The sequence below is a fragment of the Catharus ustulatus genome, chromosome 13 (assembly GCF_009819885.2).
Source record: "Catharus ustulatus isolate bCatUst1 chromosome 13, bCatUst1.pri.v2, whole genome shotgun sequence".
Taxonomy (NCBI): domain Eukaryota; kingdom Metazoa; phylum Chordata; class Aves; order Passeriformes; family Turdidae; genus Catharus; species Catharus ustulatus.
Window position 1 is genome coordinate 10411815 of NC_046233.1, and position 25938 is coordinate 10437752.

At 43.9% G+C, this 25938-nt stretch overlaps 1 protein-coding gene and 1 long non-coding RNA gene across 9 annotated transcripts in view; one reads left to right on the forward strand and one right to left on the reverse strand.

Annotated features, from left to right (window-relative positions):
- The window catches only part of SLC6A6 (solute carrier family 6 member 6), a 92776-nt gene that overhangs the window by 40462 nt on the left and 26376 nt on the right, over nt 1-25938 (reverse strand). The window contains exons 1-4 of one of the 8 annotated variants that reach the window (XM_033071918.1): nt 16626-16687; nt 12200-12235; nt 9643-9708; nt 5422-5478 (exon numbers count right to left, since the gene is read on the reverse strand). The exons of 1 other annotated variant lie outside the window; for it this stretch is intronic. In XM_033071918.1, the coding sequence (XP_032927809.1) occupies nt 5422-5478; nt 9643-9697 (112 nt within the window). In that variant the 5' untranslated portion in view covers nt 9698-9708; nt 12200-12235; nt 16626-16687. Of the gene's footprint in view, nt 1-5421; nt 5479-9642; nt 9709-12199; nt 12236-16042; nt 16145-16625; nt 16688-25938 lie in introns of those variants that run through there. 6 more of the 8 variants (XM_033071910.2, XM_033071917.1, XM_033071911.2 and 3 more) reach the window with 6 other exon arrangements.
- Nucleotides 17095-21237, forward strand: LOC117002624. Its single transcript, XR_004419323.1, has 2 exons — nt 17095-18794; nt 20779-21237. It is a non-coding gene; the product is annotated as an uncharacterized LOC117002624 (long non-coding RNA).

Consider the following 25938-nt stretch of genomic DNA (forward strand, 5'->3'; position numbering starts at 1 on the left):
TTGCACATTGTCCTGGTAACTGTGCAGGAGAACAAGCAGTTAAAACTTGGGTTTGTTCACGTGAAGCCAACTGCTGACCCAATTTAATGCCTCTGGGTGTGCAGCTCACAGCCTCCTGACTGTCAACAGGTTGGAAAGCAGCACCAGCTCCCCACTGCCAGCCCTGCCTGCTCCCTCTGCTCCACCAGCTCACTCACTGTGAAGGTGGAAAACCATGACTTCACTGGGTGGCACCACCTCTTGAGCCTTTCGTCCTTATGACAGGGTCCATAACAAATGCATTCTATCCATGTGGTGTAGCAAGATGATTGCTTTCCAAGCAAGATGAGCATTGTTGAAGAAGATTCAACAAGCTGTGCACATCCTCGACTCTGCAGCCTCCTTGTACCCTGAAGCTATACACCTTTTGACCAAGGGAACAAGCATTGTCGTATTTTGCTTTCAGTTCTGAAGCTCTGCTTCTGAATGGATTGCAATTCTCCATCAAGCCCTGGTGTCAATTAAGTTCTATTGCCACAAATAAACCACATCAAAATCAATTAAGGGATGCCCTTCACCCTGCTATAAAAAAGGCAAACCCCTTAAAGCTCACATAGCTTATGAACTCTAACAGTCAGTGGTATGCAGTGTGCCTATTGAATTTTTTGCATGTGATTAATAGTGTATTGATCCTATGTGACACTTCTGCAAGGCACTTGCAACACATGATAACAGCAATTTCCATGCTACCATAATGGAGCACTGCCCCCGTGCAGGGAAGAGAAACAATAAAGTAGTCATTTTGTGAGGCAAATCTGCAATAAAACATGTGAATTTATGAAGTTATTTCAAAGTAATTTTTTTCTTGGGGATAAATTATCTCATCCTCACCTGTTTTTTCTTTCACACTAATTCTAAATTTAGCCTTAAATTAACTGAGTTTACCAAAGCCAATGTTCAGAGCTTTCTCACAATTGAGGAGTACTGTACTTTTTCATTACATTTTCTAACTAAGTAAAAAGATGGATGTGTAAGATTACACATTTTTGGGAAAACAAGTAGAGTTTTCTATATCCAGCAATGGCTTTGATCAGCTGTTGCCATACCTGCCCAGGCCACCTCCACAAAAAGCCAGAGCTGTGTTTTTACTGCCTCTATCCATTCATTTTAAACAATAACTGAGGACAGATTTTTATCCCCCCTGTGGCAGCTGTACAAACATGTCACACAGTACCTTATTCCCAGAAATCTAGATCCCCACACCATCAGTAGAAGGGAACAATCCTTTCTGTTTCTTTGTTCCCGAGCCCCATCTGCCCAACACCTGACTTTTTTTTTTTTTTTTCTAGAACACATTAATGGAAGGAAGAGTTGTGCAACACTGCACGGTGGGTGGAAAGCAGCCAGCCAACCTGTACAAGGAAAACAGCTATTACACACACGCGATCCGCAGTGTTAGTCCCATTACAGGGCTATAAAATCTGAGCAGGTTACAAAGCCCTGAGGGCTGGGCCATGAGCACTAAAACTTAATGGTGAGAGCAAGCTACTTTTGATTTTAGCCTTGACTTCTCCTCCATACTGGCAGTAAATATCAGCAAAAATACGACTCAGTGACAGAAATGAGCTGTTATCTTTTAAGACGTGGAGTATCAACCCTTTGCTGATGAACCAGGGTACTCAGGTGCCTGGGGTGCTCTGCCAGGGCACCTCTGCTCACAGGTCTTCAACCACAGAAATTTCCTAAGCACCATGAGGTTTAATATACTGTTGTTGTTTTCTTTTCTTCAAGAAAAAAAAGGAACAAAAACTTCAGGCATATGAAGTTTCGCACAGGAAATGAAATTGAAACCACTGACACGGCAGCGCAGCAGCGTTGAGACGTGCAAAAAGAAGAAGTGGCAAAGCTGATGAACAAGCTCAGGGAGAGCACAACTTTGCAAAACAGGTTGGTGAAACATAGACTTTCACACACACAAAAAAGTGAGGCTCTGCAGACACTATGATATTTATTTGCTCTCCTGCAGCTGGTGCCAGGTGCTGGCTTGCACAGCCGGACAATGGCATGTTTTGTTTAATCCCAGAACAGCCTTGGCTCTGTCTCCAGCTGCAGCCCCATCCTCTCAATTTCCCTGGCTGCCCAGAGCCACTCACTGTGCTCCTAGATGGCATTTGAGAAGTAATACCACTACGTCCTAAAGGCCTTGCAATGGGCATTATTTGATTAAAAAAAAAAAAAAAAAAAAAAAAAAAAAAAAAAAAAAAAAAAAAAAAAGACTAATTTCATCACTGCCCATCTGCTTTGAAGTTCTGAGTTGCAATTAGAAAACCTTTGGTACTGACCACTAAACCACCGTGCTTTTAAATACCGTGTGATTCACACTGATTCCCAACCAGAGGTGTATTTTCAGTTCAGTTTTGCCATGGGTCTCTGACATTTGCTTTCACAGACCGAGAGCTGTGCTCGTTTTTATGTCAGGAGATATGAAAACCAAACAGTGCCAGAACAAATACTTCACTTTTCCAAGGAAACTAACACATAAACCACTTCTGCATACCATGGTCTGCAAAGTGCAGAGCACACACCAAGCAGGAACAAAACCCTGGGCCCACACACTGCTTGGACAAAAGCCCCACAGGAATTCACTCTCCAACTGCTGCCTCCAAAGGGAATTGTATCAGAGCAAAGGCTGACTCCAATACTAGACACAAGTACCTGCAGTCCCACCTTCTGACCAGAGTCAATCCCACAGGCTACAGGTACTTGTTTACTTGTTTTTCTGGTGGCTTTTGCAGGTAAGCTTCCCCAAACACAACAATATGTGAACAGCCTAAGTATTTTTCTCCATCTCTTCTTATCTTTTCAAACAAATGCTAGCTGATGGTTTCATTGCTTTTATAGTCCTGGCCTGACTACTGTAAACTGAACCTACTCCTGTTACCAGCTGAGGATTTTTCTTAGTGCAATTTCATCTTTGCAAACAGACTTAAATAGGATAGCAATATGGCACATTAACTTTAGATACTAAAGCTGTCTTCATCATGACTACAATTATTTTTCACTACTTGGTTTTTTTATGCAAAGGTTAATAATGGACAGGTGGGAAATTGTTTGCAGTTCCACTATAAACGACAGGCACCTGACAAACAGCTGAGATAGCAACAAAAACACTTCACATGCAAACTAATGGCAGAAAGTGAGAGATTTCCTTTGGTTGACTTGACTGAATTGTTGGAGGAGACCTGTACAAGAGCTACATGAACCTGTGATAGCTTTACAGAAGGAGAAATCACCTAGGTGATTCAAAGTCAGATGTACTGTTTGAAGTTCCACATTTGGATTCTATCTGCCCATGAAATTTGACTTGTAACCTATTGCTTATGTACTTCACAAAAGTGGAGGAGAAAGGAACTTCAACCCTACTGAGCAACAGTGTCTTCCATTACTGTATTCCCTCTACCTGGCACAAAACCATTTTCACACTTGAAAGAGCAGTACTCTGCATCATTTGAGCAGGATCTATATGAGGTGAGAGTATGTGGTTACAGGAAAGGGAGCAATGGAAGCAAGTCTATCCTGTTAAATCTTGATTTTAGAATCCTACCTTGTATAAAAGGGGACAACAAAAGCTTTTGGTTACTCGTATTTACTGTTTCTTCAATCCATTATGGTAGCCCCATTTGTAAACTTTACTCTTGATAGAACATGATGGGAAATCAGGTGTTTGCATAAGCAATATACCTCTTGTTGATAAAATAAAGACATGGAGAAAAAGCACCTTATCTTGTAATACTTGAAAGAGAAACCCTATGAAATATTCCCATTTCTTTTTCCCACCAAGGGAGTTTTTAAGGGTTTTTTTTTTGCGCTAGAATAGCTACATCATTGCTCAAAATCCCCTAGACTGATATGGTGAATGTGAGTGTGATCATGCTTTCTCTCAGCACAATTAAAACAACACTGTAGTTACAAAGGGCATATTTTGGCTAACATATGGGCCGACCATGGAAATTTGCTACCCGATGGAGCTCACAGATGCCCCTGTGCACGTCCCAGCTTTCTGGCAGACAGCTGCAGGGCTGGGAGGGCCTTGAGCTGAGGAGCAGATGCTCTGTGCAGCATTAACTCCCTCACGTGGTTACGGCTGCATGAGGAAACCAGCACGTAACGGCCCAGAGAGGGCAGTTGGTGACTCACTAAATCCTAAATACCCCAAAGCTCTCTTCAAGGCTGCTAGAGAATGAGATTTGTCACTGAAAAGGAAAAAAAAAGTGATTTTGCTTTTAAATACTTATCATCACGATATGCTTTAAACCTTTCAGTTGATAACTTCAATTGAAACTTACTGAAGATTTGAACTCAAGTGAAATCCAAATAGTTTCAGAGATACCCAAATTTCACCTACTAATCTCATCTGAGGTCACCATTTACATCTTGATATTGTTCCCATGTAATTAAAACCTCTGTCACCTCACTGACCTTCAGGAGGTCACTCCTGCTCTATGCAGGTCTGAATGAGAGTGAAAATGACAGGGAGTGAGGAGTTAATGACAGGCATAGCACCATGGCTGAATCAGTACAGGAAGTGGGTATTAAACAGAACCATAAAGTAATTCAGGTTAGAAGGCATTTCTGGAGGTCACATAGCCCAGCCTCCTGCTCAAACTAGGGCCAATATCAAAATCAGACTGGCTTGCTGATGGTCTGGTCAAGCTCTGGCCAAGAGTGGAGACTGTACAATCCCTGTGTCCCACTGCTTCACTCTGCTCAGGACGAACATTTATTCCATATAAACAATCTGAATGGCTCTATCAGACAAAGAAACAAGATGAAGAGGAAAAGGGAGAGGAGGATTAATACAGAATGACAAGGTGATACCAAATGGAAGGCTCACTCTTCACTTTCTGGTACCGCACACATACAGTGCAAGCAGTTGGAAATCAAAAGATACTGAGGGGGTGTGTGGTGAGTGACAAATGGGTAAGCTCCAGGTTAAGTACAAAATAAGCAACAGTCCCTGGTGGCAGCATATCAGACAATACCCATTTTATTGTCAGAGTAAAACATATTCCTTTAAGAAAACCAAACAAAAAGCCTACTGAGTGCTTCAGTGCATGCCAAGCAATTATTACTTTCCACAATGTGCCCTGTGACTCACTGTGCCACAATGAACTGGCATATGGTGCTCATTCAGGGTATATAACTCACACATTAGCTCTGAAGAGCTAATAGTTACTTGGACTCCAGTTAATTTTGGGGGTTTTTCATTTCCCCACGGCAATGCAATAAATGTCATGCTTATTATTGTATTATTATTATTGTAAAAAAATGTTTTTAGTGGCAGGCAAGTGTCATTAATGCCTCAAATCTCTCGTATGCAATGAAAATCCATTCAGACAAACGCTGGCATGCGAAAGCACATAAATAATTGGTAAACACTACCTGTGGTCTTCTGGGTCCAGATATGACTGATGCCAAGAGCAATCAACTCCTTTTTGGCTGCAAAGGATAGGAGGGCACTCAATACCTTGCAGAAGGCACTCAGTACCTGGCAAAAATCAAGCTTTCTGTGTGCCAGCTCCCCATGAAACAGTAAACCATGAAGCATGTGCAACAGAAAAGGTTCTCTTCTCCTGCAAGGGAAGGCAATCTCCTAGAGACACAGAGCCAGCTCTCTGTAGGGTGTCAAACACTCTTCTGGGCTGGAAAGGGGGCACTTTCTCTTACAAATGGAGGCATAAAAAGTAACAAAGCTTCTCTCTTTGAGTCTGCCCAAGAGCAGTAGTCTAGAAATACAATTTTTATCGTGAGGAAAACATTAGAGATGCTTAAAGCAGCAGAAGAAACTGTGTGCAATTACAAGAAAAGTCTTCTCCTGTAATCAAGATGCCCCAAATGACCCCAGGCTGCATCATGACTTGTGAGTACAATCAAGAAAACTTGGCTTCAAGAGTGCTAAATGGAGCTTTCCAGCACACCCAGATGATTTCATGGGGGTAAGAATCCTGTAGAAGTAAGGTCTACTTAACACTAGTATACATTTGACAAAAATACACTGAAGCCAGTGCTATTCATTAGCAAAAGTGGATCAGAAAGATGGAAGTGGCTAATTCAGATTTTGTCCATGTAAGGACTCAGAGCTACAGTAGAAGTGCAATGGGATTGAAGGTCAGCAGGGTTGATTCCTGAGAAGGGGGGCCTGACTTTTGACATAATTTACATGATAAAGCAATAGCAATGCTACTGCAATCAACAAAACTATGCTGGAATAAATAAGTTGAGAATTATATCCTGAATTTTTATGTCTTTGAGCTAATTCCACAGGTATAAAAAAACATTAACATCTCAAATGTGACTTGGAAGGCAAAACATAAACACTTCAGCCTAAAGCTCTACTGCTCCTGATCCCCAAGGACACAATTATTCCTTCTGTGGTTTCCTGTATAGACCAAATGCAATGATTACCAATACAAATATTTTCCCCTGTGTTTTTGCTGTACCAAATGTAAATTTGGACTGTGTCATCTCACATGTTTTCTTTAGTGTTTAACACAATAGTGATGGAAGAATATGGCCACAACCTTGCCATGAATGGTGGGGGGGAATAAGGACCTGCTCTGCCTATTTCCTCACCTTGAATCTCCTGAACTGTTTAGTTGAGTGGGAGATGATAGTTGAAATTGTACCTGAACCAAGACTCCCAGCATCTGACCTGCACCTTTTTGTTACTGCTCTGTAGGTTCTTTGCTAATGGTCACAATATATTCCCCATCTCCTCATAGGTATCATTGATTTATTAAAATATTTCTTGCATCTCACTCAGCTACCTGCCTCTAGGAATGTATTAGAGAAACGGCAAAAGTACATAAAAATTAAGTAGAACTCAGGTCTTTTTCCAATCAAAAGTCATATTCATCTATGCAAAAATGTCAAAGTCTTCATTACACCAAGGAGATAAAAGCAGCATTTAGGTAATAACCACCTTCTCCTCAGTGCAAAGACCCTCCTGTCAGAGAAGGAAATGCTGCCCTTTTCCAGATCCCAAATGCTCATTCTCTTGTTGGCTAATTCGTGACAGTGTTAGCTAGATTTTCATTATAGAGTATTATTTGTAGCTGCTGTTTTCATGAAGCACTTGTAATAAACAAGTGAGATTTATGTTCCTTTTTAAATTGCTCGAAATAATTAGACTCTGAAAAAAATCTAATGATTTTTCTATTTCTTTTAATAAATACAGAAGGTACAAAGCAATCTACCACCACCAGTCAGACCCGGGTCAGAATAGTATGCATGTCATATAGCAGCCAAAATGTGTTTCAGACAAGGAAATAATCTAAGTTCTCCAGACAACCTTTTAAAAGTAAATGATGGTTGTGCTGAATGAAATGTTTTAACAATTGCACTGTGTGCTATTTTCCTCCAGCCTAAATGCAGACAGGACTTTATTTTATTCCTGTTCTGGTCTGTACAGGTGCAAATGGATGTGGATCACACTGGTGAGCTCAAGGGAAAGCAGGATCAATACTGAGACCCAGATCCAGACCAGAATTTTGCAACTGCTTCCTACCTTGATTTATGCTGCATCTAAAAGCCCTAACCCAGGTCAGATATTCAGATACCAAACTCAGAGCTTGTGGTTTTCCCTCATCTCTGCATCATTTACTTTTTCCACTCATTGCCCCTCAACCACAGCTTGCTGTATTGACAGTCCAGACACTTATTTAGAATAAGTAAACACAGTGCCCTCTCCAACCCAATTTGACTGTTTCACAGCTGGTGCTGCACTTCAGAGCTGATCCAACAGACCTGCTTCGTGACAGCACTGAACAAACATCCTCTAAAAAGCTTTCCACTCCTAGTTGGGTTTTTTTTTTGGTTGGTTGGTTGGTTGGTCAGTGCTGTGACTCATCAGCCTTGCAGTATTTTTCTTGGTGCAGGTGCCACCACCTCAGCTGTCCAGGTTTCCTTGGTGCAGGGGGAAAGACAAGATGAAATCCCAGGGGCCAGGGCAGAACTGTAACAGAGGTCTAATGTCCAGCAGACATTCAGCTGGCTTCAACCCCAGGAGAGGGGAGGAGAAGATGATCTGCTGTGGGACAGACCACATCATGCCATGCATAGAAGAGGTACAGAAACAAAATTCCTATTGTATAATGAGAAAAGGTACAAAATGAAGACAAGGAGAAGGTTAAACCTGCCAGTTCTTATGAACTTTTTAACTACAGGAAGGAAAATCAGGGAAGATATACAAATAAGAATGATGAAGTTGGGAAAGGAGTCTGGACTAACATGCAAAAGACAACTGCAATAGAAATTGAAATATTAAAATTTCAAGTACGTTTCTCTACATATGGTAAAACAGAAACAACTTATATGTAAGTTATGAAATCCCAGGGAATTAAAATAAACAATGGCATACTGTTTCAAAATATTCCTGGATAAAGTAAGTGGCATGCAATGGGATGGGGATTTAGTGTTAGGAAGTATAAAGCCCAACATCCCAGGAGACAAGTAACATCCCTGAGGAGCAGCTAGCAAAGCCATGAATCCAAGAAGAACCTAAAGGTGAGCACAGGTAAGATTAGCCAAGTAAATGAGTTTTTCTGTGTGATGCCTCTGAATGGTGCAGAAGGGTCAAAGGCTAAGCTATTTCTGGATGTGGACAAGGGAAGGGGTGATATGGAAATCTAAAGCATAATGCTATGTCAAAACATCCACAGTGAACAAATTATGAATTGTTCAAGTCTCCACAGATTAGGAAGGAGACAGAGAAATTAAAGGAAATAATATAAGAAAAAAATAAGGACAACAAAAGTGATCTAATGAGAGAGTAAGAAGGCTAAAATTAATATGTTCTATAAATGAGAAGACTCCTGGGCTGAGATCCAGCTATAAATACCTTCCAGGTACTCTGTGTAGAGGAAGGTAATTAATCTAGCTCAAAAGATAGTAGGACAAGAAGCAATTGCTTGAATTTAGGAATGGAAAAATTCAGGATGTATAATAAGAAAGTTTTTTGAAGAGACACATCTGCTCAACAAGGCAGATTCCCAAGGTGAGAGCTAAGGCACATTTAAGTGTGCCTTACTGTATGCAGTCCAGAAAAGATTGTATAAGGATGGGGCTTTGGGAAATTTCGCCATCACAACTTTCTACTGTCCAAAAAGGTCACCACAGTCCAACTTACTGATCTTTCAGTTGCCTTCTTTTACGGGTTATCTTCAAGACCACTGCTCTATTTAAAAAAACCCCAAACCAGCACTCAGCCTATACATCCAGGTAGTGACAATATATCTACACCACCTCAGATTATTTTGAGTATCTCAACATTGAGGTCAAAGGCCAAAGTGGGAACTACCTCTTGTGATACTCGTGATCTTCCTCAGCCTTGTGTTAAGACATCCTGCACAGAATCTTTCAATGTCACTGCATAAATTATGTACTTTGATTTCTGATTAGCTGAGAACCAATGCTAGCAATGTTTTACATCTCTCAGGAACTCTAAATATAAAATAAAGAAGAATATAAAATAAAATCCCCAAAACATTTGCAGCAAACCTTACCATTTTCAATGACAAATGGGTACACACAAATGTGAGGAATATAAAACCCAAGTACCCTTAACACCCTCCCTTAAGCAAATCCCATCCCAACTGCACTCACCAATCGGGACTTCTGTCCCCTCCTCAATGTAGATGGGCAGTGGTGATTCCTCCATAGGATGAGGCACTGATGGAAAGTAATGAATTGTGGTAGTATTTGTCGCAAAGTGACTAAAATAAGATGGTCCCTTTCTTATCATTACAACTATGAATGGCTGGTTACTGTCACAAAGAGCCCCTTCTCAAAGTGGTCACCTCCTGTCACAGAGACCAGCCCAAGGCACGGCCTGAGGGGTGAATCCCCCCTGAGCATTCACTGCCACAGGAGTCAGCTCTCTGAATGGGGCCTGGGAGAGATCCCTGTCCTGGAGCTTCACCATCCTGCCATCTCACTAGAACCTCAGTACTCCCATCCCTGGAGTTTAACTCTCTTTTGGAAACTCCCACCATTGTAGAAGCCAAGGGAAGCCAATGCACAGACAGGCACAGAGTTACGAGTCAAAGTCATAATATTTCATGCACAGAACCAGAGGAGAGAGGCTCTGATGCTCAAAGCTTGCCATTAGCTGTTGAAAAGCCACAGCAGGTGATGGAAGGCTGCACTGCAAATGGCCTCTGGACCACTGACTTTTCATTACTCATTTTAGAGTGTATGTATTGGCATTAGGAATTTTCTTTGGGATACTACAATCTCCAAGCAAAGCTCTCCAGATCTGCCCTGTGTGGTTATTCTGCAGTTTCCAGACACTGCACAGTCACTGCTGTAGGGTTTGTCTGTTTGGGTTCTTTGGGAGCTTCTTCCCTTTAAGAGGTTTTTGCTTCACCATTTCCCCTCTATAATCTCCAGGAAGCAGACGCTTCACAGGGTTTTCAAGAGATTTAAATTTCCCATTCTAGAATGAAATCATAATGAGCTACAAATGTTGAAAATGTTCATACTCAAAAATCTTCTGGATTTTTTCTTCTCTGTTACCCTTTAAAAATTATGATGTACCTTCTCAAAGATACAAACACTTAACCTAGTCTCAGCTAGGATTCCCAGCAGCAGGAAAGAAGGATTCGTTAATCCTTTGTGGGGTATCCTTCACTTAGCACTGGATTTTTTTGGGGTTGGGGATTTTTTTCAAAATATTGTCTAATCCATAAAACCAGCCAAAGAACACTTGTGGTTTAAAGCTATTAAATAAAGCATCTAACAATGTTTCAGCTAGCAACACAACCAGAATAAGGAGTGTTTTCAACAGATGCGTGACTAGCAACAGGCACAACACGAACCCCACGCTGGTGTTTTGCAGGATGCAGAGGGCTGGCAGCTCCTGCCTTTCTGCCAGCCCAGCCCTTGCTCTCGTGGATGATGGAGGGAAGCACAGGGGGAGGAAGAGCAGAACACGGTTGCCTACAGAACTACCGTCCAAGCCACAGAAATCATGGTCTACCGGGACGCCTTGCGCAAGCCACTTTTATCTAGAAGCTGAACTAACATTCCAGCTCAACAATAGCAAAAAAACATTTGTTACCACATGGCATTTTGCTACATATTAACCAGCAAGTTGCTACGCAAGCATAATGGAGTGCTGCAATTCTGAGATACATGTTGTTAAAAAAAAAAAAAAAAAAATTCTTATGGGAGATCAGCCTGAGGTGAGTGCTCGTGGGCTTGCCATGCCACTGGACACAGTACATGCTTGGAAGTTATGCAAAGCGGGCCCTGCATTGGGAACAATGCAGTCATTTTCCTTGCTAAGCTAATTTTGCATAAAGGCAATGAGAGACTTCATCTATGCAGCCCCGTAAAACATTTAATCAGATTTATTTACTAGGAAGAAATACCAGAGTAGAGCTTTCTATACCACTCAACAGTTTTCAAAGCTGAGATCTGCGATAAAAAAAACCAGGTCGCTGGATGGTTTGGGAAAAAACCCGTTGTGTTTTTATGCCATGCAGCTCTCTCAGTCTCACCAAGAATACTTTAACAGGCTCCCCCAGACGGAGAGCCAGGCTGGAGCCAAATGCTTTCACAAAACATTTGCAACAGTATCCACCAATGGCTGGTGGCATCTACTCTTGCTTTAATGGGCATCACCACGGGTTGTAGAGAAGGCCTGGAATAGCTGGAGGCTGTTTGAGGCCAGGTACATGTACAGACACTCTCTTACCCACACACACACATGCACACACTTGCACACAACAAATGGCTCTATGGGCAGAACTTGGATTCTGTAGGATCCAAGGCAGAAAAGCTGACTGTCACAGCATTTGGGGACCAAGGAGTCTGGGGTGCTAAATCCAGCTCATGCTTATGTGTCTCCTCTGTTTTGGGCAAACCATTTTAACATTATCCCTCCAGGATTTACACACCAACTTTATGGGCATGCTGCTTAAATGTCTGCATAGTGCTTTGCAATGTTTTCTAAATTCTGTGGTGATACACACAGAAGAATTGCACAGATAGATTTAAGAAATCAGTTACTGAGCATTACTGCTATATAACTACAGCCTATTTTTACGTGCTCTATACTTGGTTTCTACAAACAGATGGTAAGTGTTCAGTATTTGAATGTTTTAATGAGCTTTTTAAGCCTTTTTAAATTTCATAAACAAGCATAAATAACACTTACATGAAGAAGAATCTCTGCTGAATGTATTTTCTTTTCCTGTTTGGAAAAAAGAGAGAAAAACAAAAGGGAAAAATATTTTAAAGGAAAAAAAATGGGTCCAGCAAAATAAGTCAGACATGTTTCAGTGCTATAATGCACTGTGTTTTCTGAATGTCATCGGTAAAAACATCTATTTGAAGAACACCAAGACAGTGAATGCAGTACCGATGCCAACAAGTTCATTCCTCATATGTTTCATCCCATGTAGAACATCACAGGAGACATTACTATATCCCTCTAAACAGCAGGACAATTACATTGCAGCAGTGAAATAAAATACAAATGCCATGTGAGCGGGATCAAAATATGAGAAAAATAAAAGAATTTTTAACTACATTCCAGCTCAGAGACAACCCCATAGCTCAGTGCATGGGTTGTTCTCCTACCTATGGGCATGGGACTTAGACCAACGCTGAGAAGCAGGGCCCTCCTGCTGCATTTTGGCACTGCAGGGCTGTTTTTCCACGCCAGTGCTCAAGCACTGGCTGCATTCAAGCCCAGGTTGGGCAGCCACAGCGTCCTTCGAGGCTGTGACAATTCTGAGCGACAGAGAACCACAACAGGAAACCCAGCAACTGCTAAAATGCAGAACCTTCCCAACAGGCCTTACCAGCCACCTCCTGTGGCCACGGGACTGCCACCCTGCTGCCACCCACCCAAAGCTTGCTGGCACTTGATTCACACTCCCTTCCCACCAGCCAAGCTGGTGGGTTCAGTGGATGCTTTTGGACAGGGTTTAGGGCTGGCACTGAATGGCTTTTTGCTGGTGTAAATTCTGCACACATTGAAAAAAGAGAGACTGACAGAAATACAGAAGATGTTGTAGGACACCAGCCACAGTTTCAGAGTCATGGACTGGCAGCACAGCAGCCCTTCCACCAGCAGGTTTTGGGGAAAAAAGGACAGGGGAGAGTGCGATGTTCAATTAATTTTGCACTGTATCACCTTGTGTCAATATCAGCTACTATGTAAGCAATTTACAGGGTTTTTTCCTGACATTTACATGCCTTGGGATTGGCTCACACAAAGCAACCAAATCCATGGTGCTGCAACAAACTGAGGATACAACTAAATAGGCATGTATAGAAGAAATTAAAATTCAACAAATATTAAATCACTGCATTTTCATCCTCATGCTTTTCTTCTAAGGACCAATTCCGCAAGCAGTTCCCCCAGAGTGCCATTAGAGTAAATTTTACTTCTGTGTATAGAGCTCTGTGTGGAGTAGACACAGGATTACTTTTTTTAAAAAATAACCCTGATCCTTTCTGCTCACGTAAATTAAATTAGTGATGAAAAGAAGTCGAAGGCACTAATCCGACTGGGTAATCTATTCAGAGCTTCACTTCTTAAATGATCTACAATTTATCCATATGACCAATCAAATAAACATTACTTACAAAAGGCTGCAACTACCATGGCTTTCCCATCCATTTTTAAGTGTTGTAATGTAGTCAAATTTAAAAGAAACTAATCATCACAATCTTTTCAGAGTTGTTTGCCAGCATGATTAAAACCCCACGTAGGGCACCACTGCAGGGTCTCCCCTTACTGGTGGAACTGGCAGCACTGTCACTGGGGCACTGGTGCAACACTGCCCCACTGCCCACTGGACAAAAACACGGGGCAGTGGAAAATGCAGAAGGAGCAAAATTAAAATAACGGGGGGCTGCTGCTAAGCCTTGATGTGCATTGATGAAAATCCTAGGAATATCACCATCTGGAAAGTGCCCAAGAGTCTCTTTGGAAACATCCAGTCCATAGGACCTGGCTGGAAGCCACTAAGATACACTTAGAGTATCGATTAAAGAGAATCCTCACTGAAATATTAGCAATGATTAGCTGTATGACAAGATCCTCACTGAGGCTTTACAAACATTAGTCCACTCAGACATGGGAGGTTTCCCAAGCACTCTGCAGTAAGAGCAAGCCAACCTAAAGTGTCTTCCTAGTTTTCCAGGGTAATGTGGCACCTCTTTTCTGCCAGCATTTCACACCGACTGAAGCCTCCTGCCGCTGCCCCAACATTTCACCTCCGACATAAAAGCTCCAGGTAACCCACCCAAAAGCTCCACCTTTGAAACTACCAATGAAGAGCTGCATGCCAAATTTTGGTCCTGGTTACAGCAAAAAAAAGTAAAGCAGAAGTCGGTAGCATTTGAAAGTCCAAACTTCTATCGGATTCCAGAGCAATTTAAGCCAACAAGCCAAACTCCCCAGATTTGGATGCAGCATCCCCAGCACGCATCCAGCTTCTGGGAGCCTGAAGATATCACAGTGCCACCTGCGATCTCCTGCTTTTCGCCAAGAATGACAGAAAATAACCCTCCCAGCGCGCGGTGAAAGCAGCGGGTTAATGAGTGACAGCGAGGAGCGGCCTTTCCTCTCCCGGCCGCGGGGTCGGGGTCCCGGCAGCGCAGGCAGGGGACAGGTGTCTGTCGCCCTCCAGCGGGAGCTGCCTTGGGCCACCACGGCGGAGAGGTGCGAAGGGGAAGGGACAGAGGTGAAAGGCAAATAAAGAGAAAAAGGACATAAAAGGAACATGCAAAGCACATAAGAGACAGTTGAAGGGGAAACAGGAAGATACTATCTCTGAAAGCACCAAAAATAAAGTTTCCAATATCAGTTTAACCAGGGTAACACAGACATCCTCCTTCCACACTCGTGCTTTAGACTTGGTCCGGGCGAGGGACACTGTCACTGTCACGCTGCTGGCTGCCTCAGCTGCTCACACATTTTGCTTAAAAAAACCCCCAATAACCTTCAAGGAAACCTTTCCGTAGCACTTGTGGCAAAGGTAGGGAATGCCAGAAAGCAGTCAGCTCGGCTGAACGCAGACCCAGAGGTAAACACCCGCCTGTCAACAACCATCAGAGTTCTCACCAAAGCCTCTCCCATCTAAATTCCACAGCAGCAGGTTTTAACGGGCTGATTTACCCTCAAACCCAAAGCCATAAAATCTAAACCGGTAGCAACTGTCATCCGAGCCCTGAATTACACAGCCGATGACATGTGTCCCCGTCAGGACTGTCTCACTGTTTTGCTAGCACAAAACTCAAAACATTTTCACATGCAAGCAATAAAAAAAAAAATGCAGTTACCAAAATAGCACTATCAACGTAACCAGCTCCCCTCGGCACATTTTCTTAATGCCTTTCCCAATACGGTTAAAAAACATGGGAACTAATCAAAAACCTCCCTCTTTACACCTTGGCACAAACTGTGCTGGAATAAGAGTGGGGTTGTATTTTCCGTGTTTATCTGGATCGTCTCCCACTACTTTTTCTTTTTTTTTTAATTTTTATTTTCATCCATGCTTCCTTTTAAACATAGCTCTTATTAAACAGCAGAGATCCACTTTTACAATTCCTAAATACCAAGTTTTGCCACTCTTGGAGCTGCCTAAGGACAACACAGCTTGCCTTCAGTGTCATAAATAACACATACTCTGCACATTTCTTCGCCTGGGTGAAATAAATTCTCCCATGTTCTTATATGGAAACCTTGTGAGTCCTCCCACATACCTCCTGCTATAATAACAAGCAGCAATGGGCATTCATTATCTTAAAGCCAGCGCGTGAATTTTGGATCCAAGTTACCCCCAGACAAACCTAGAATTATCACCCCTTCACACCACGCTGAGCTTGGTAACCTGCCCTGTGTAGTCCCTCTGTTTTATTTCCAAGCTCTATCACTACTTTGATTTCGGCATGTCAAGAGCTCACAAAATAAAAGGAAAAATGAGGGGCATAAAAAGGAAAATGAGGGAAATAACAAGAAAGCAGCAGAAGAGGTATTACCCACCAGGTAGGCCCATTAGCATCAGATGTAGCACTGCCTGTATCAGTCTCTTCACTCGAGGTTAGCGCACGGCAGACAGAGAACGCACAGCGGGGAGGGGTGGGAAGGAGAGAAAAAATGGGCAAAAATACCCGGGGAGAAAAGCGTGCGCCGTCGATGTGCTGGAGGGCCGCCAACGGGAATGGCTGAGAATGTTATCGCCAAAAAAAGTTAACGCAAGGTGTGGGGGTGTGTGGGGTAAATAACCGCTGGGGAGGAAAAACACCGCCGAGGTAATGCGAGAGCTGGGGAGGAGGGGGCTTTAAGGAGAAGGATGAATTGATAAATAAATGGAAGGGGGGAAGGGAAAGCGCGCCCAGGGGCACCCCGAGTCGAGGCGGACAAAGGGAGGACGATGCCGCCGCCACCGGCCCGGCTCGGTTCGGCTCCGCTGGGCGCGGAGCGGCCGCCCCTTTGTTCGACCCGCGCCGCGCCAGCCCCGCCACCGCCACCAGCACAGCAGCGGCAGCAGCGGCACCGGCGACAGCAGCAGCGGCAGCAGCAGCCCCACCGCCCGCCCGCCCGCCCGGCCGGGAGGTGCCGGTACCTGTGTCCGCTGGCCGCGGTGCCTGCGCGCCGCTGCGCCCCTGCGGCGGTGCGGCGCGTCCGGCGGAGCGGTGCGGCGCGACTAGCAGCGCCGAGCAGGAGGAAACGGTAATTTATAAGCGCTTTCTTCCTGACCTCTCGTGTCTGTTGTCTAATGAGGGAGCTTTGAGCATCACCCATCCTGCTGAGTGGAAAAACACCGGCACGGCCTCTTCTTTGGTGGGGAGGGGGGAGCCTAAAGGAAGGGGTGTGGGGGAGGAGGGGCCATGCCGCAGACACGGCGGCGGAGCCCGGGCTGGCAGGCGGCCGCGGGCGGGCGGGGAGGGGCGGGCGGGTGCGGGGCAGCGGCCGCCGCTCGGGGGGGCAGCCCCGGGCTGCTCGGCCTCCCCCGCCGTGCCGCGGGCAGCGGGAGCGGCAGCGGGGCCGCCCCGAGCCGGCCCGACGGACCCGACCCGCGGCTGCGGCCGAGGGCAGGGAACGGGGCGAGGGCTCCCGGCCGCTCATCTCGTCTCGCTGTTTTTCATTTTCGTACATTTTTTGAATCGCTATTTTTTATCTTTACACAAAGAGTACCCTTCTCGCAGGAAAAGCATCCCACGGCGCTGTCACCGCCGCTACCCGTGCCTCCGCCCGCGGCCCTCTGCTCCTCCGCGGACACTTTTCTCCCCGGCCCCCGGGGGACTGGATCTGGACCCGGTGCCGCTCTGCCCGGCTCTGGGGACAGGTTTGGTCTCGCAGCCGTCTGCTACTGGAGGAGGCAACACGGGAGCGTGGCCTGGCAGGTGCCTGGGAGGCAGGGATAGCCCTGCTCTGCCCTGCCGCCTCCCAAGAGCGCGATCTCCGGCACCGGGAAGTCCCGGTCGCAGCTGGAGAACAAAGTACGGCCGGGGCGATCGGCGGGGAAAATGAGCAGGGCAAGGTTTTGTTTTGCGTCGGGTTTCACAGAACCGAAAGCCGGTCCTCTTCCCCTGCAGGCGAACGGGTATATGACTCAAACATGTCCTTGCTCCCCTACCTGCATCCCCTCGGTTCTCTTAATGAAATCATACAGCAGCAGAAAGGGTCGCGAGGAATTTTCATATAGCCCCTGCTGAAGACTTAGTAAGATGCTCTGTACTGCAAAATAGCGTTTGCATTGCGGGAGTACAGTTGTGGTGAAAAGGAGATTTTTTGCCATCTGTGTTTCACAGAAATCCTGCGGTGCGAACCTTGCACTGGGAACAGCAGGGATGGACCAAAGGAGAGTGAGTAGTCCCCACATCTCTTCTGTCTAGGTTTTCCCAGATACAAGATGCTACCTTTCTACACCACAAACTAGGACAGCAGTCACTGGGGGACCACCTCCAGAACCCATCATCTGTGCATAGGCTGCTGGGGGGATCAAATTCCATCACAGCAGCCTCCAGGGAGGAATCAGAAAAGGCTGATTTCCTTAGCTGGTTCTTGCAAAAGCTGCACTGTTCTGCACACTTTCTGATGGCAATACAAGATGCCAAAAACACTGTGCCACAGTCACACATCCGATTTTCCCTTACTCCAGTGCATTCTGTGGTTTTCAGTACCCAAGCTGATTTGGAACGTGAGTAGGTTTTTAGCAGAAAAGCAGATAGAATATAGGATATACACAGCTAATTAATGACATATCTCCACTGAACAGCCTCGTTTTAAACTCATAGCGATATAGTCCATGCTGCCACCTATGTCTTCTGATTCACAATGTTTCTTGTGTACTGCAACTTTGATTCATACTCATCCTTCCCAGAAGGCAGCTCACATTTTGTTAGGCTCCACAAAGGACCACAAACAGGCAGCTCTGGCTGCGCTACAGAATGAAGCAAAAGGTTTCTCAGCAACTCAGCCACTTGTTTGGTTGCAGTGAGGATGCCTAGATGCAGATGAGGAACCAGCAGTCACATCAGTGAAATGCAAGTAGCGGCTGGAGCCTTGTCTGTGTGAAGGATCCTGCCAGCACAGCTGTACCCCTAACAGCAGTGGAATATTTTGCTCTATTTCTCTAGAGGAATCAAAGTATTTTGTCTCTTGCTCTCTCTTTTTTCTATTGCTCCCATCTCATTAAAAGTCAGCCACGCACAGCACACAGTTGCTCTCTGTGTTTAAAAAATATGTTCGGGATTAAAGATCAACAGCCAAAGCTATTTTGAAGTCAGAGGTATGTAAACAGTACCTGGTACTACTACTACTACTAATAATTAATAATAAATAATAATTAGTCCTTTGTGTCATAAATATGTACATTTCTGTCTGCTATGAGACAGAACAACTTCTGAAAATGTGCCTGATGAATATTTGGGGGAACTCTGCCTTCAGCTGCAGTGGCGTACAGCAGCACTAATGCTCCTGGCTTCTCCACTCTCTTATGTAACCAAAATCACAAGTATGAGCCCAAATTACAAAGCATAAGCATGTGTACAATATTAAGCATACAAATTGTGTCTGAAATTACTATTCTTTCCATGTAGGTCTGTTTTTAATCTGTTAGAATTTTTGCTTCTGCAGCTTTACTGATTTCAGTGTCCGCTGATGCAGTTCATAACGCAATCAAGCCTAACCTCTTAAAAACTCCACTGTGAAGACATTAACCCAAACTTAACTAAGGCCAAAATCACTCTGGCTACGGGTAGGTGGAGTTTAAATTACTTTTATACCTTGAGTGTGTCCTGTATCAAGATGCTATAGCAAGCAGAACACCATATCCCTGTGGCTGCTTTGGAACCAGGCAGAGTGGCAGGTTTTTGCACCCCAGCCCAAAGCATGGGTTTGCCATCACCTTCCTTTGAGTTTTCCCTCTTTCTCAGAGACTATTTTTGCCATTGCCATGCTGATCTTGCTGGAGTTTTAAGGTGTTGGATGCTGATACAGCGAGTGCCTCTTGTATCTGTTTAATCCGATAACACAACTCTTTTTTAATCTCCACGTCTGGGTCACAGGGTTTAAAAAAGACACTGGGCCAAATCCCCAGCTTGGCTACAACGTGTGGAAATCTACTGAGATGGCACGGAAGTCAGGAGAGATTCACTGTATTTGCACCCGGGTGAAGAGGTCTAGAGGGGCAGGGATGTGAGTGCCAGATTTCAGATGGATGAATATTAACCCAAGGGTGTGGCAGAGCTAATTCAGGTTTCCATAAGGTGAGGTGGAGGGAGAGATATTACACCAGGACCTAAAATATAGTCATCGGCAAATTCTCATTATTTTCAAAATGGTAACTGATATAATATTTCTCCATTTTTCAGGATAAACTTCGTTTTCATTGTTTGGCTGCTAGAGGGGACATGATGTTTCATGGACTCAGGACCAAGATGGGGCATGGACAAAGAGGAAATTTGGCAGGGATTGGGAAGATTTTACAAATAAACATTAAAATTAGAAAAAAGAAAAATTCATCCAGGCGTGAAGTCCAGCAGTAGGAAAGAAATGGACAGCACTGTCTGTAAAGGATTATGAATGGCAAAAAGATGGTCTGAAGAAGTCCATTGCATTAATGATTTTCTATACATTAATTCCCTACACAAAATTATACGGGATCAGTCTTTGGGGTTCCCCTATATAGCAGAGGATCCTGAGCATGAAAAAGGGAAGCAGATTTTGTAAGGGATTTGCATATCATGGAGTGACTCTGGATTGCAGATTTTAAGCATTACTAAATTGGGGAATAAACTGTTGCTATTGCTGTTACATACCAGGATATCTCACTAATCCACACAATCCACTAAGTTGCTGTAGTTTTAGTCTGTGTTTATTTTAGATGAAATTATGGCCTGGACAGTTAATTTTTCTTAGTTTATCCATATAAATCATATATAAATAAGGTATCAAACAGAAACCAAAACATGACCTGTGTTTTCGGTACATTCCCCATCACGTGAACCTGCCAGTGATAGAGCCCTGAGCCCGGTTTACAAGTCAAACACAAAGGCAATGAAAAACCACAGGTCATCTTGAAAAGTAGCCAGTTGGCATTAAATTCTCTTGCTTTAATGCTCTGGGTGGCCTATTTCACTTATATCTGAGATGGGCTAGCCCTATGGGATTGCCTGCACTGTTCCTTTCCTTACATCAAGCTAATTACAAATTTACTTGAGGCACTTAGCAAGGCTGAGAGGCTGGAGCTGGTCCTTTCTGTTGCTTTACAGGGGCTGATTCCTGAAGTGAGGAACCAAACAGCATGGAACCAAAGTGGTCACACTGGCTTTTGAAAAAAGTGAGTGTCTCAAGTTAACTGACAGTCAGCTACCTGCAAATAAAAACCTCTCATATATCCAAAGGTTTTCACTGGGATTTTCAAGATCTCCTGAGCAATTTAAAATCCTTGAAAGGAATGCACTATAGAATGAAAAATGTAAGTATTATTAAAGAATGTCTCTGAACTGAAAGCCAGCCAGTTTCATAAAAATGAGCTAAAAAAGTAATAACAGGTACCGTGTCTCCTGCTGGATGCCGTATGAACCGTATGTTTTGTATTTTGGAAGTCACTCTGAAACAATGTTTTTTTTCTTCACTATTGCTGTTGGGAAGAACAGTAGAAGAACTATGTATAAATGAGATTAAAGTAATCTAATTAAAAAAAATAAACAATGTGCTTTCATCTTCAATTCATATCCAGTCATTTGGGATCTAACTGAAAAAAAAAGATAAAAATTCAGAAATTCAGAAAGGATTTTGAAAGACAACTGTTTCCCTTTAAGATTAATGATAATCATACTTGTGTGTTCAAGGGAGAATAGATCCAGTGTTATGTAACAGGATAAAGAAACAAAATCCTTTTTCCTTAAATTAAAATAACCAGTATATGCGTGAATTTTAGTCAATCACTGAAAATTCAGGAAACCCATTTTCTTTCACAATTGCATTCCACATGCTAAAATTGACGTCTTCTAACTTTTAAACAGAATCACAATAATTAAAGACAAAAAAGATTTGTTTGTTCCATTTGACCACACTTTGCCAATAGAGGATTGTTCCCTAGGGAAAATTCTGTGGCATTTGCCTGGTGCAAAAATCCAAATATGTACTCATCTTTTTATTTTATGCGGCATTAGCAAATCCAATTATTGCACTTCCCAGTTGTTGTTTGTTTGTTTTTTTTTCTTTTTAATCTGATTAATCTGATTACCTAGTACTAGATATATGATAACTTATCTCTCTTAATTTTTTATTTTTTTTGCCTGAACTATTACATAACAGTTCATATAAAATCTTGCAATGCCTGCCTAAATTTGCCAAAACCAGGACAGGATCAATAGGGAATGGATTTTTTGATGGTGGCATTGTTCTTTGCTGGCTCAATCATATAAAATTTATTCAAAAAAACACTCAAGAAAATAATTTCCTACCATAGAACTTCCATTTTCCACTTCTGTATTTTACAGAAGCACTCATAGCAGAATTTCTGCATCAGAATTTGACACAGAATTCCTCTACCACATGAGTTGAATTTTCCAAAAGAAGGCAAATGGTAGTATTAATAACCAAGATACAAGCCCTGAAAAGGCTAAGTCACTGAACGTACTTACTAAAAAAAAGGACATCTTGTTGGATCTAATTCTGGAGTCATTGTTTGATGATCCCAATGCAGAGCAGTAGAGATTTGCATAGAAAGGCTTTGCTGAGTTCAGGTGATGTTCACCTGTGCATGGGAGAAGCTCAGTGTGAGCTTTGCTGAGTGACTCCAAGCTTTGTCCACAGACAGACTAAAGTAAACTCTGCAGATATTGGTCTGTCCTTGCACAAGTCCACACTCAACATTTTCAGTCCTGAAAGCAAAGCTTCACATCTGGGCAGAGTAAATGATGTTCCCTGGAGCAAGTGCTCTGTTAGCACTACTCCAGTGGCACAAGGTGTGCTTGGAGATGATGCACATGGTGAACATGCCTCTTTCCCTGCTAGCAACACGCCTGCCATGCTGCAGCTAAATATTCTGCCTGCAGAGATTTCCTGGGCCTCACCAGCACAACAGGTCCTGCCAAGTCAAGATGGTTACATGGGTGCAGCAAAGGTGATTTGGAATCTGGAAAGCCACAGGAGATGTAAGTTGGGATACAGGGAAGAAGTTGTGGCAAACCCACTCTGAAGGCAATACAAGGTCAATAGAGTCAGAGGCTACCCTGCAGAACCACTTCCATTTCTATTTGGAGCTTTATTGAGCTGGGGAGGGTTGGCCTAGCCACATCCTGGGTGACAGTAGACATCACAGTGGAAAATAGTCCAAAAATGTGCAGTGGAGAGCTTGCTGAGAAAGTTGAGCCTTCATGACGTACAGAACGGCTCCAGAAAAGCTGATGGATTAAATTCACCAAAGGAGAAGAGTGATCACCTGAGTGAATTAATACATGCTCGTATTTCTTTCTATTTGCTTATGGGTCCCTCTGCTCCCTTCCCTCTCAAGAGTGATGGTGAAACAGTTATGAGGAGTGTATAATTTTCAATTATTCCATTTATGCTGACAAATTATATTGGTAGATATAGGCAAACAGTGGGAGAAAATACTGTAACAAACAAAACTGTTCCCAAATGCATGCTTGTATGAGTTCAGACAGATAAAATTTCTAGCTAGGTGAATTAATGCACTGCAAGCAGAGAAAGGGCTTCAAAAAAGAAGACATTTAAAATGAACTCTGCAAGCTATCCAGTGACTGCTCATCCAGTACCATGATTTTAATTAACAGAACTGGAAAGCAAGCATATCATATAGACTTTAAAACACAGCTCTCCTGTTTTCCAGACTACTGGTCCAAGTACAAAACCAATTGCTTGCATCTGGTGGCAGGGAGGCAGGGCTGGCAGTGGGAGCATCCTCCATCCTCCCTGCCCAGCAGGTCCCTGCCCACTCTGGGCACACACACCCCGAGCATTGCCCAGGACCTGCCTGGGCTTCCACCTCCGCAAGGCACTGGTGGCACGGAGGGGACACCAGTGGCTCCCCAGCCTGGGTGACCTTGATCCTCCCCAAGCAGTTACCTTTTCTGGACCTTTGGCATGCTCCCAAGTGATCTTTCATCCAGAATCTCCGTGGCCTAAAATAAATTCAGCAATATTCACTGCGGCATCCCTGCACTTCTCTTTTGGGATACCTGATGCTTACGCCCCAACCTGGGCAGAGACTGCTTTTGGAAAGTTTATCTGGGTGCAGCAACACCACCAACCCAGCAATGCATCTTTGCAGAGAGTGGTTTCTGCCTGTCTCTCCCAATCAGAGCAATCTTGCTTTGTTGACTGTACATGAGAAGGTGGGGAAATGGGGGAGTGTGGAATAGGCTCAGCATGCAGCACAAACTACCCAGACTTAGTCCTCTAAGTCTCATTGGCCAATGTTAGTCAGCTCTGATTTGTATCAAAGCCCAATATTATCACTTACTGACTATTAAATGTGCCACAAATGGTTTATATTTTTTGAACGGTTGGTCACAGGCTGCCTGTTGCACTGAGCAATTGTCCCTTACTCTCTGTGTCAGCCAAAGCCCTCAAGTTTTCTTCTTTTTACTTCTGCAAGTTTGTTTGTTGGGCTCATGAAGTTCATGGAGAGAAATGTGAAAACTTGTCCCTGTACTCCCATATTTCCTTGGAAGCACATCCCAGCAAACTGTGGAGCAGCCAAAGTGGATTTGGGATGCCCTTGGCATTCCCAAAAACACCCTTGATCCCACAGCAATTTCTACTGGAGGCCATGGGGCCCATGGAGGAGCTGCAGGGCCAGGCTGGGCTGTGACCCCAGTGAGCAGGCATCACCCTGAGCAGCAGGGCCTGGCACTGCCTGCTGACAGAGCTGAATGAACCATGGAGCAGAGGCACACAGACCAGGGTGTGCTGGACCCTGGCAGATTTTCCACCCAGTGCCTCCAGAGGTCCTGTGAAACCATTGGAGAGAGGTACAGGCACATCCCCTGGCCTGCTGGAGCTCAGGACACAGGCACCACCTCCAACCAGAGCAGAGGACCCTGCCACATGCCCACTCCACTGGCTTCAACTCAGGATTCTCCTCAGGCTGAATTCGTGCCACCCCACAAGTATTTGCATGTGTCACTGCCTGAATTTTGCATCCCTACTGGGAGACTGAGCTCCAAGTTCTTCCGGTAAGATATAGGTTTAAATACAGGTCATGTTTCTGCTGTTCTCCACCAGCAAAACAGCTGTTTGCTCTAAACATGAAGATATTTTTGTAAGAGCAAAAGCATGAATTATTTCAAAGTTGCCTCGGGATGAATTTTCAAGGGTAGTGCGGAGACTGTTTCCACAACAAAACTGGAGCTCTTCTCCTACTCAATTGTTCATGTTACTTTCATGATTGCTAGAAATGAGACTGGCTTTTTTAAAATGTCAGCAGGTACCTGGAATGGGAATTTGTTTCCATAAATCCTTTGGAAACTATTGTTGTTGATGCTGTCTAATCTGAGCAAAAGTTCAATTTGGCAATTTTTATTAAGCCTTGCTGTTAGGTATAGGCAATTAGCTTAACAAAATATCAGATAGGATCTCTGCTGTGTTTGCAATGCCTGTTGCTGTGATCCTTACCTGGTGGGAAATGGCTTTAGAGGAGCACACCACATCTTCGCAGCTGTTTACATCACATTTCTGACAGATCTCCACCCTGCTTTCCCCATTTGTACTTTGTTTTTTATGAATAAAGGTCATGGCATTGGCATCACAAAAAATATTGTTGCTGTAGAAGGAATTCAGCTGTCCCCTCTGGGTAATAAACAATAATGTACTCCAAGGCTGGCAGGGCAGCAATCACAGATGGAAGAGAAGGCCAAGACCCATTGAGATCTCTGCAGACCTCCAGCATCCCTGTCTCCCTGTGTCAGCTGTCTCCCTGCCTGTGCTGGCTGATGCAGACTCTGAATAGTCTCTAATATTTTCCCAACCTGGATTTAGACACCCCCAGCTGTTGGCAGTGGGTCTGTTGTGGGTACCTGCCTCCCAGCCAGTCACACTACTGGAATTTGTTGTCTAATAGTCAAAGCGCATTTTCTCTGCAACAATGTCATCCATTAGCCCAACACTCCCTGTGTGTGTTGGTGGCCTGGGGACATGGTTACCAGATGTAGTTGCCAACAACTGCTTGCCCTGCTCTGGAGTGCTCTCCCAGGAGCTACTGTGGCCAGTGCTTAGTGTTTAGTGCGCTGGTTGTGTGGGACTCTGACCTGGCTGTAGCCCAGCTACACAACACATCATTTTAGCCATGTTGTATCTAAATCAGGGAATAAATGTATAGGAGCTACATCCCTTGATTCAGCTGTAAAATAAATGAAATCTCTCCATGTCTCTGTATTAACATCCACATTGACCTTCATGTT